The following is a 12,099-nucleotide window of genomic DNA, read 5'->3' as shown; positions in this document are numbered from 1 at the left end:
ATACAAAGGCTGGAAAGTATTGGGTTTGGCAGTGAAGAGCGTGTTGGTGATGCGCTAGTTCTTCTGCTGGTTTACTAGTCATGATATGTGATTTCTCATCTCCAGACTGGTACCTCAACAGTAATCTGCAACTGAGATACCTGTGGAATGTGCCCAAGGGGCTAGTGGCCTCAGTGGCAGTCTGAGTGGGGAAGGTCCCAGTGGGGGGCTGCAAATCTACATCTATTCTTTTGAAAGGGAAAATGGTGCCATTTTGCCCGAGAACAGCCTGAGGGCCCTTGGGCTTCTTTAAAGATGCTTCTTTCCTTAAGCCCTATTGTGGCCTCAGAGGTTCCATCACAAGTAGGATGTTCCTGCAGATGCATCTCAGATTCTTTGTTGCAGGAAGATAAATACTGCTGTTTTAGCAGTTAAACCTGAGTAGACCCAGCGTCTCTAAATCTGTGCTGTGGTTAGATCAAGTAATAGACCTGGCATTTATATTATGAGTCTGTCAGGCTCAAAACGTTCAGTAACCTGAAACCTATGAGGAGTGGATTCTTCTGGCTTTTAGCCTTAATGCCCAACTTTTTAAAAATGTTTACAACATAGGCAACTAGATGACACCCTGCTTGGAAGCAGGAGCTTAAGGACAGACAACAGACTATCAAGTGGAGTAGTTTTCAGCCTGTGGTCCTTGCGGGCCACAGAGAGAGAGCAGTGGACTGAGGAGGGTGTGGTAGACCAAGCAGGAATAGTTCTAGGTCGCCCAAAGTTACAGGTGTTCAATGCTGCCTTTTTTTTTTTTTCCTGTTAAATTTGCAAATCATTGGTGAAATAGAACAAAAATCACTGAATAACCTAGTCAAGTGACCTAGGTTCTGGTCCCAGCTTGTCCCAATAGCTGTCTGGGCCACCTGTGTCAGCAGCAAAATTAAGGATTAGACTGGGTGATCTTTAAAATAGCTTTGATGGTATCATGGGTGTATACTTATCTCCAAACTCATTTTATATACATTAAATAGCTTTTGGTCTGTCAGTAGTACCTCAAGAAAGTAGTATAAATAAACAAATAAATAAAATCTTTGAACTCCTAAATTCTGGTTCTGTGACCCCTTTCATAAGACTCTTTAAAAGATTCATCATAGTAGTTCTGTTCCTCTGCAGTTACACTGAGATTTTCAAAACTCTGTTAAATTTGTGAAATAGATTTTAGAAATAAGATATTTTATTAAAGTTTCAGTGACCTGTAGAGTTGGACTCTGTAGTCACTCTTAATCTGAATTCCAGTAAGTCTCCACTGTTACTCACTGTCTGGGGATTCATGGCTACAGGGACAAGGAAGCCACCTTGTAGAGATGGGATGGAGAATGAGGCAGCTCCAGGCTGAGGTTCCCCATGGGATTTGGTGTTGAGCCTCAGATGTTAATATTCCGCTCTGGCTTCTTTACCGCATGTGTACTTGTTCACCGTGTCGTACTTTGCCATGTGATGGTTACTTTATATATTAGTACCTAAGATAACTGTGTATGTCTGGTAGCTCTAAGCTCTATAGAAATGCAAACTTTATGCATTGCTTGGCCTTGAGGAATGTGGGTTTTCTCTCTTCTGTCATTTTTTTATTGAATATACTTCAAAATAAAGTAGAAGTCTGTAATTGTACTCCTTGACAGGAGTGATTTGACAAATTTGCACAGTTCCTGAGTGTTATGTCTATTACCTGACTGGTGTGTACTTCTGTAATAATCTTAGGATCATTTGTGGTTTTTAAACCTCTTCCTGAACGTAGCTCTTTGTTGATGAAATTTGGAGATTGATTTTCATTTGATTTAATTTCTTTTTCCACCCGCAGCATACAGCATGCCTCTGCAATGCCATCATTTCTTTGCTGAAAGTTCCTCTTTCATTTCAGAGATATTTTTTCCAGAAACTGCAGTCTACCAGCATCAAGGTAATACAGGAAGAACACTCTGGTTAATATAGTTTAATACCTTCTTTTGAAGGTTGTCTTCTGAATTACAGGGGACATAGCTCTGCTTCAGGATCTTACCTTTGTTTTTGATAAAACTCATACTCTTTAGTTGTAAACCTTTGCTCCCTTCATCAAGTGGTTTGGTGAAGGGAACAGAATTTGGGAGTTAAACTCTCCTCTCCTTTCTTACCTGACGGTGTCAAATGCAGTGTGACAGGCATTTGGGTGCCTAGAGTTTTGTCCCTGTCTCCCAGAATAAGTTGAGTGGTATTCGTCAGAGTAGCCCACAAGGATCTTGAGCTGAGTCCATGTCTGATCAGCCTGTTCAGACCCAATTTAGAATGAATCAGGTCCAAAATATCACCAGCCCTACCTCCAAAGCACTTTTATCTTCAAATAACAAGTTTTGAGGAGTTGGTAAATAAGTAGAAGTTAGTATTTAAAAGTATTTAAACCATTCAAAATTCAAAAGCTATTTTTGATTCAGAGAATGAAGTTGTTGGAAAGGGGGGGGGGGCGAGTTGTTACTTCCAAGAGATTCCCTGGATTATTCCTATTAGTAAATGTCTTTGGTGCACTTTTGCATCCATTTGAATGTTTTTCATTGCAAATAACAGGATATTCCATTTCAAAATGACCTGAATAATAAAGAAAATTGATTACCTAGATAAGAGGTCCTGAGGTAGGGTGTCTCCTGGGTTGATGAGTTCAACAGTTCAACAGTTTTACCAAAAAGACCCAATTTCCTTCATATTTTTATTTAAGCAAGATTTGAGCTTTGTGTAATTAAAATATATTTAGGATTTTTTAAAATATTTTTTTTTATATTTAGGATTCTTACTGTTTTTAAAGAAAAACTACTCTAATGAGAAGTTAAAAATGTCAGTTGGAAAAAAAAAAATGTCAGTTGGTTTATTTGTGGAAATTGACTTTTATTCCATGGTAACTTGATTGTATATGTAATCCTAGAATTTGGGGTTCATTTGCATTTGAATTTAGTCTATTTAAAATTACATAAGACCGAACAGACAGCAACTGGACATGAAAATTGACATAGTGCATTTCCCTACTGGAGTTGGTTCATTGTCAAAGAAATGCCGCACCACAGAAACTGGGAGAACAGTGCCCTGGCTGTTCTCTCCTCCTCCTCTTTTCTTCTCAAACAGAACTGGCACTGGGGGAGGTGGGAAGGGGAAGCAGTGGAATTTAAAAGGAGGCATTAGGGATAAGGAACCCTTGACTTTAAAGGTACATCAGTTTGGTTGTCCCAGCACAGTCAGGTCATTAGGGGTGTGTGTGTGTCTATGTGTGTGTGAGTAATGTTTTAACCTATTATCAACAATCAGCACAGGTATGTTTGTTGGAAGGAAACTTGCTCTTGGTTATTAGCATTCATTTTAATGTTGGCATTCCAGCTTGCTCTGTCACCATCCCCCCGGAACCCTGCAGAGCCCATTGCTGTCCAGAATAACCAGCAGCTGGCATTAAAGGTAGAGGGAGTGGTTCAGCACGGATCTAAACCAGGACTCTTCCGTAAAATTCAGTCTGTCTGTCTGAATGTTTCGTCCACACTACAGAGTAAATCCGGACAAGACTACAAGGTAATCTAGAAAAAAGGCAGAATTGTGATGTGATTTTATCAATTCATGGATGGAAATTTTCCATTGTTTTTCATCATTAAACCGATTGTAGTTATACCTCCCAAGGGATCAGATGGACCTGAGTTAAAAGCGTATTGGGGTGTGAGGGGGCTGATAAACACTTCTCTTTTCCCTGCCTGAACCAGTTGATAGACAAAGCATCCAGGCAGGCAGAGATCAAAATATGAGTGAAATATGAGTCTCATTACTGTTAGAGCTGTGTGGAAACCTAGCTCAGGTGCCTGGCAGCAGGCACTGCCTGGCCTTGTACCTCTGAACTGAATCTTCCCACCAGCCTCAGCCAGTACACACAAGAGCCTGCCCCTATAAAACTGACAGGGGCTGGAGACAGCACCCTACAGCCCAAAGGAGAAGGGAAGGAGGAGTGCTTAACTCCCCATCCCCAGTTCCTACCCCACAACTTACCAATCAGGAGGGCTCACCTCCTCACCCAGAGGCCAGAGCTGTTCATCTAATGACAGATCCCTCCACAGGGAGGGAAACAGCAGGAGTGGGGAGTAACCCCTGCCCCCCCAAAGAACACATCTCTTTATTATTCCTCTGTTTTAAGTAAATTCTAGCATTTTCAAAAAAAAAAAAGGATCATCACATTGACATACAGTGATCGAATAAAGTAAAATCTTTCCTTCAGGATGTAACCATAGGCATTTGCTGCTTTGAGAAATCATGAGATAGATTAACCAAAATCATGCTTACTCTGCTAGCCGAGGCCACGGTTCTGAATCTGTGCCCATGAAATACCACCATTCCAAATGTAGGATGTTCCCTTCTTTAGATATCTCTTTCCAGTTCCTTGGTGGTTTATTCTAGTAAAGGGAACAAGTGCACAGTTGTAGGAACCGAGTTGTTTGAATGCCCAGATTGGTGTGTCCGGGTATACGTGGGGCATGCTTGAACTGAGGTCCACAGCAAGGAAAGGGGTATCAGAAGAGATACAAAATGAGAGCATTTTATTCTCTTTGGTGGTTTTAGGCTAGAAAGGGAAGGGAAGGTCTGAGGGAAGCCATCACTACTTTGGGTACTTTGGTACCTTTCTCTCTCTCTGCCGCACTCTGCCCACTCTGATACGGCTCAGCCTTCCTGCTCGTCCCTCCCTCTCTTTTGACTTCCATGGCACGAAACATGGAGCCTGATGTAGCCACTCAGTAAATATCTGGTGGATGATGAAAAACATCAGTGACTGTATTTATAGCACAACTGTTATGTTTGGGTGATCTCTGTTATCACAGAAGATCATAATGAGAATTTATATAGTTGACTTATCCCTGTCTGAAGCTCTCTGCTCACTGTAAGTTTGACCATTCAAGCCAAGAAGTACTACTGGCCTTCTCACTGCTGACTTACCTCTCAAGACGCATTGGTTAAAGTCAAGAAGCTGACGCAGTAAGCCTGGCAGTCCGTGATTGCTCTGTAAGTCTGTAACTTGCTCTGTAAACTTGCAGTGAGTTTGCAACTTAAAATGCATCGTCCATTCAGAGTGATCAGGTTGCCTAGGCCTCTTTCTGGTCCTTCTAAGGAGGTTCGTGTTTGGTAGGCATATTCTTTAAGGAAATAAAAACCCTGCAAAAGTTGAATATGCAAAGAAAAAACAAAAAAGGACTTGTAAAAATTCTAAGATCTTTAATTGGTTGGTGACTTTATTTCACTAATGTTACAGGTCAGTATCTCTGGAAAACTTACTTCGTGATAACTGCGTACTGAGACCTGAAGCTTCAGGGCACGTTTATATAATTAATTGCACAACAGAAGCACACATAAACATAGAGCTATCTGGTCAGTTATTCATTCTGATTCCCTCTGTATGCCTTCTTAGAATGAGTGTCTGTCTTGACATACGTCATCTTGGGTACAAGGAAGGGTACACCTGCAGGTGTTACTCTGTTTTTTGAAGGACAAAGACATGAGTGTCTAGCTAAAAGCTAAATAAATGTATAAGCCCGTAAATCTGTGTTTTATAATATATTGTACTGCCCATCTGAACAAGGCACTGATTTTTAAGTGAGTAATGTACCAGTTCTAAAGTTAATTTGTTAAAGAAGGGAAGAACTGCTCCATTACTTCAGTAATATAAAATCAGACTAGCCAACAGGGAAAAAAATATATATTTACTTAATATTATGTTCTTTTTCAGTCTTTTAGATTTTAAACTCCCTGAAACAGGTGGTTGTATCCTCTTTCTTTAGAATATCTCTTCACAGGCTAAAGAAAAATGGGAAATGGAGTTAGGGTTGGGTAAGCAAGTGTGGAGGAGGAGAAATTTCTCTTTTACCCTCTTAGGGTCTTCAGCTGGACCTAAGATTGAACAGCCATTAAGACAGATTAACAGGAAGAAAGCATGCCAGTTTGATTAGAATTTTACATGTATCTGGGAGTCTTCACAGGAGAATGAAGTCCCAAAGAAGTGACCAGAGCAAAAAGCTTAAATACCTTTTAGACACGGAAACAATAATTTATGATGAAACGACAAGACAGAGGGGTTTGGGCTGGGGGCAGTAGGCTGAGGGGAAGTGACGAGGAGGTCTGTTGGGGGACAGCAGGGGAGACTAGTGGAAGATAAGGGTTATTGTCACAGGTTGGTTTGTGACAGCGTCGATCGCCAGTCTCTGGTGATAAGGATGTTCTTCTGTTCCTCGTGCAGGGAGGTCCCCTTTCTCATGGGAAATGTTTACAGCAAGTTTCATGGAAAATGTATGTTTTAGGTAGAAAGGAGCAGGTCAGAGAGCCCTTTCTATATCTGTGTTGTTTCTCAGGTGCCTTTAGCTCAAAATAATCTGTATGCCACAGCAGCATATCTTAGGGTGGTGTGTTCTGAACTCCTTCACAAGAAAGAAAGGCCAGCACAAGAGAGGAGGCTCTTTCTTCTCAAGGACAGTGAGGAGGTAGTGTCACCTGATGAGCGTGGGCCCTGGAGCTCGCCTGCTTGGGTTCAGTTGCCCAAGCTTCACTCATTAGCTGTATGACCTCGGAGAAATGACTTAACCTCTCTGGCTCAGTTTCCTCATTCATGAAGCAGGGATAATACTAGTACCTACCCCTTGGTTGTTTGCAAGGATCAGTTAGCGCTTACAGCAGGGCCTAGCTCATAGTCAGTTCTTTCCTTCCAGATACCCATTGACAATATGACCAATGAGATGGAGCAGAGGGTTGAACCTCACAACGACTACTTCAGTACCCAGTTTCTGTTGAACTTTGCTATCCTCGGAACACACAACATCACGGTGGAATCTTCGGTGAAAGACGCCAATGGTATCGTCTGGAAGACTGGTCCCAGGACTACCATATTCGTAAAATCCCTGGAAGACCCTTACTCCCAGCAGATTCGCCTACAGCAGCAGCAAGCCCAGCAGCCGTTACAGCAGCAGCAGCAGCGGAACGCCTACACGCGGTTTTAGTTATGCCGCAGGTGCACCACAGACGTCCCAGGGATCGATCGAATTGGCGAAAATAGTTTGCTTTTTTCATGTGCATTAAGACATGAAAGTTAGACTGGAGAGTCCATTTATTCAGTGGTTTCTTAGTGTAACATTCTGAAAAAAAAATTTTTTTCTTAAAAACTTTGAGAAATAATTGGGTTCCTAAGCAGGAAGATTTCCCCCTTACTCAGTCTTAAACCAAGTTCTTTATCTCATGTTTAACACTTTCGTTGTTCTGTTATTATTGTTTTTACTGTTGCTGAGGCTTTTCTTTTTCTTAAGAAAAGTCACATATTGGGATTATTGAATTAGTAAATTTGACTGCTTTTCTACCAAAATATTGCTTGCTGCCTGACCTAGACCTTTAATGCTGAACTGGGCCTTGGGAAGTTCTGACCAGTATGTGCTCGGTTGACCCAGAGTAGTAGAAACTGAGCCCTCCCGTTGATGGACTTGAAAGTGTGCCCTGAAACGTCCAGTCTCGTGGATGGTGAGAGCCTGCGGTCTAGCAGAACTGAAACATCCTGCTATATTATTTCAACTGTTTACCTATATGTTCTCTGCTAAAGCAGTCTTAATTTATTGTTTTAGTATTTAATTGACCCACAGAGCAGCTAACAATTTCATAGAAAGATTGGAAATTAGTCATTTGTTTTCTCTAAAATGTGTGTGATTATATGTAATATGGACTTTTAAAATTGTTCGTAAGAGTGAAAAAGTCACTCACATTTAACACCTTAATGTTTTAAGTTAGGAGGGCAGATCCTTTCCTTTGATTGGCTTAGCTTCTTCTTGGCAAGTTAGGGAAAGCCAGACTGGGTTGTCTAGATACAGCAGTCCCTTTGTGACACAGTTAACCTCAGTCAGTTGGGATGCTCAGGGAATAGAAGTTTTCTGGTTAGCCAGAAAACCCCTTCTTTTCTGTTTCAGTACTGGTTGAAAACCATTATAGACTATAATAATAATATGCTTTCCTGTCTTAACACAGTGTAATAGCTATAACTTAACTGGGATCATTCGGTGCTTCAGGATCATGATTTCTAAACATCCGGGACTGAGGGATGCAGACATTGATGATGTGGGCGCTTGGGCTGGAAGCAGCTCCCAAGATGAAGCAGGGCACATCCCCTGGATGCTTTCTTTTTTAATAAATCTCAATTTCTTTGCTTGTTTTGCCTGTTTCTCTTTAAAGTTGACATTGGCTCAAAGGAAGGGATAGAGTTGAAAGAAAAAAAATGAGTTTTGGGGTTTGTGTGTGTGTAAGTGTGTAAGTAATGTGGTCTCTGAGGGTGAAAGTGATTGGCACTCGGGTCCCTCTAAGACCGGTTGGCTTCATGAGCTGTTGTCCCAGCACAGTGCTTTGCTGCCAGTGGCCAGGACATTGTCATAAAACACGTGTGAACCTGCAGTGTCCACTGTGGACGACATCCTCAGAGGCAGCCCAGGTGGACCCAGCGCACAGTTGTCACAGCATCTGGGAACATAGGCCTTAGGAAGGATTGTGGGAGCGGAGTCGGGGAGGGGGGTGTGCTGGGCCCCTTGCCCTTCTGCCAGCTGTGAGAATTGCTGGACCAGAAAGCCTTGGTCCCGCTGTCAGCTCCGATGAGTTAGTCCTGTGACCTGAGCAAGTCACATCATCTGTGTGGCAGTTTCCTTGTCTGTAAAGTGACTGGTTTAGGCAGGACCTTTTAACGCCAGTCTAAAGTTTTGTGATCAGGTGACTGAAAGACTAAAGACATAAAAAAGGTTCTTACTTAAATTGGGAAAAATCTTTTTTATTTTCCTTTTTTTTTTTTTGAGTGACTATTTCCAGAATGAAATATTACAATGTTGGTTTCAGGTTTCTGATACTGATTCAAGGAAGAATTCTCCAGGAAAAAAAAACAAATCTTGTAAACCGCCAATTCCCTCAGTTCCCTTTGAGACCTTCCCATAGTTTATGTTCTTTAAAGATAGGCTTTTAATAGCCATAGTTGTAAACTCTTCGATTTGATATACTGTAAGGCCCCTGGCGCAAATTGAAAGAAATTTCAAAATAAAAACAAATGTGAGTAGTTCAAAGAGAAAAGTAAGTCTATGAAGCAAAAAAGACTATTTTACTTCAGTGTGTCCATTATATCCAGAATTGGAACTCTGTCTGATTTTATGTTTGGTATAACATCTACTGCATTTTTGGCATCAACTGTTCAACAGTTACTTGAGGTGGAGGGAAACCATTTATAACTGCAACACTACACTAGTGAATGAAAAGAAAAATCCTCAAGGAAAGATGCAGAGAAGAAAGGTAAACATACTGATTATTAAGTGAACATGTCCCCTGGTTTTTAGACATATGGGTAACATAGGGCACTGGCTGATTGATTCTAGGAAGACAGGACTGATTTTTCTCAGTGTTTAGTGACTACAGTATAATCTGATGACTAAGAGCCCAGCTTCTAGAGCCACACTGTCCAGTTCCAGATCCTAACTCGACCTCACGTTGTGACCTTGGACAAGCTAGTCCATAATCTCTTTATGCCTTAGTTTCCATATTCCCAAAATTGGGAAGCGTAATAGTGCTTCGTGGCTTAGGTGTGAGGATTAATGTGTGTAAAGCACGTAGGGCGTGCCTAGCAGCATGGTAGGCAGATACACATAAGTGTTTGCTGTTAGTATCCTCCCCAGTATTTTTCACAGTGTTAGATCAATTCTTAATCTTAGCATTTTATTTATTCAAAATAAAAGTTACATTTTCTCTGCTAGTAAACACAGATTTAACCGATCTTCCCTCATATTCAATTTGGGTATATTGAGTAATAACAAAAGAACTTAATGTTGACCTAAATAAAATGGAAGTTCTGTCTACTACAGTGCTGTAAATACTATTTAATTAAAATACGTAAAGACATACAAAGAAAATTATGAAAATACTTTTCAATAATACCTATTATCTTCAATGGTGATGGCAGTAGTATATTGACTATGTAGAAATTAAAGTACTGTTGTAGTCCAGCTTAAACTAGGAGATCTTATAATGTGATCTTTCTTGCTCAAACCAACCAAGGTAGCAGGTAATTTGCAACTGCAGGATATCAGTCACTCTTCACATTGAGATGTGGTTCAGAGAAGAACAAACCAACCAAACAAGGTCCTCCGTCTAGAGTCCCAGATGTCAGTTTAAGTTCTATTTATGAAGACTCACTTGCCATGGATCCTTGGATAGGTCACTTAACCTGGCCCTGCTACCTGGTATGCAGAGTAAATGCAGTGCTGTCAACAGAACTCTGTGATGATGGAAATGTTCTAGGTCTGTGCCGTCCAGTACAGCCGCTGGCCACATGGAGCTGTTAAGTATCTAAAATAAGCCTAGTGTGACTTAGTCTTTTATCACTTCTAATTCAGTTAAGCTTAAATAGCCTCATGTGGCTGCTGCCTATAGAAATGGTCGGTGCAAGAGTAAGGAGTGAAGAAGTGAGATTCACCACTACCTTAGGACCTAGATAATCCTTAAGTAGGTTTCCAGTTAAGGGGTCTACTTTGGAAATCTTTGACACACCAAAGCTTTCACAGGGAAGAGTGTGGATGACAAGACATCGGGGGTCTGTGTGTTTGCTTTGCTTCTAATAATACAGTACTGTGTTGCTCAACCACCCAGCCCTGTTCTTTCTATAATTATAGTGCCCTTGGATTTAACCTTTATCAGTCACCAACGTTAAAAGTATGATGGGATGTACTGAGAAGTCTGAAAGTCTGGTGAAGTGGCTTGGATTTCCTACCAGCAGCACTCCAGGCGGTTACAGTCTTCCTCTCCATTTCTCGCCCAAGGACACACAGACATTTCCATGCGCTGTCTGTGTATTTTATTGGCATGACTGGCGCTGGTCCACTAACTGTGGTATCTCCTGTCTAAAGTACTTTCATTTTTAATTGTAACTGAGATTTAAGCAAAGTCATGCTTTTTTCCTTAAATAACATACCAAGATCTAGAGTCCTTGATTTTCACATTGTAATGAAGAATGCTAAATATTGTAAATTTACTTTTTTCAAATCTACTACAGTTATAAAATATTTTTCAGTCTACATTTTTCCCCTTATCCTCCTACTTACTTGCTAATGTCTCCCAGAGCAGTTCTCTCCTGTGTAATCATGTTTGTTCAGCAGTAATTGTCCTCTTTGCTTATTACTTAGATCTGGTTAAAGATTGAGAGTTAGTGAAATGAGTTTAGGGACTGTCTTCCTTACAGGTCATGACTGCGGGTCTAACTTCTGTATAATGATACTTAACTGGCGATCTGAGACTAAGAATATTTTTAATTGTTGCTTCCAGATAATTTTTTAAAGTAAAATTAGAAAGTGGAGTTAATACCAAATTAATTAGAACAGTCAGGAAGATGAACGCAATACCCTCAAAAGTCAGGATGGGTTAAAGAAAATCATTGTATGCAGAGAAGAAAATACTCTACTTCACCTTTGGGTTTTCTTAGGATATTTCGTTTGTGGATTTTGATAAAATTTGTCTGTGGCTTATTTGTGTTTTAAAGAAAAGTGTTTAAAATAGAGGACTGTGACAACTAAAATAGTTAGACTGAATTAGACTGAGGAATTATGAGAAGATAGCAATGTTTAGTTCTGTTTCCTAAGACCGTGGATGGTGGGAGGAGGCTGGATGCCTTGAGTTCCACCCACCTTCCTCCTCACCCCCTCATTGGAAGCAGCAAGGCTAAAGATGCTTCCTGTTTATGTGTCATCTCACCCTGAGGAGATGAGCAAAGTGATGGTGAATTGTTAACACTTGTGTCCCCCACCCTTGCTTCCCCTTCCCCACGCCTATCACCAGCAAAGGCAGATATCATGTGATTAAGGAGGGTCCGCTCTGAAGTACTCCCCCCCTCACGATGACAGGAGAAGTGATGAAAAGCCTACTGTAGCAATGCAAGTGGGGGACAATGGGGGTCCCTGAGCTGGGGTGGGAAATGCAGGCAGAAACTGACAGGGAGAACCCTCAAGCAACTAGTAGTCTCATTTGACAGAAAAGACCTACTTTTAGAGAATGTGGTGAGGGCTTTATAAAAGCTGTTGACAAAGCACAAAAGAT

The 12,099-nt window shown here is 41.0% G+C and overlaps 1 protein-coding gene across 3 annotated transcripts in view; it reads left to right on the top strand.

Annotated features, from left to right (window-relative positions):
- Positions 1 to 8,195, top strand: part of INTS7 (integrator complex subunit 7) — a 73,408-nt gene extending 65,213 nt beyond the window's left edge. Inside the window, exons 18-20 of one of the 3 annotated variants that reach the window (XM_006193414.3) lie at positions 1,832 to 1,930; positions 3,367 to 3,552; positions 6,717 to 8,195. In XM_006193414.3, the coding sequence (XP_006193476.1) occupies positions 1,832 to 1,930; positions 3,367 to 3,552; positions 6,717 to 7,004 (573 nt within the window). In that variant the 3' untranslated portion in view covers positions 7,005 to 8,195. Of the gene's footprint in view, positions 1 to 1,831; positions 1,931 to 3,366; positions 3,553 to 4,919; positions 5,026 to 6,716 lie in introns of those variants that run through there. The other 2 variants (XM_014566612.2, XM_032466428.1) reach the window with 2 other exon arrangements.
- Positions 8,196 to 12,099: the final 3,904 nt, after the last annotated feature.

The sequence above is a fragment of the Camelus ferus genome, chromosome 23, assembly GCF_009834535.1.
Source record: "Camelus ferus isolate YT-003-E chromosome 23, BCGSAC_Cfer_1.0, whole genome shotgun sequence".
NCBI classification, from domain to species: domain Eukaryota; kingdom Metazoa; phylum Chordata; class Mammalia; order Artiodactyla; family Camelidae; genus Camelus; species Camelus ferus.
This window is presented reverse-complemented; position numbering and strand designations above follow the sequence as displayed.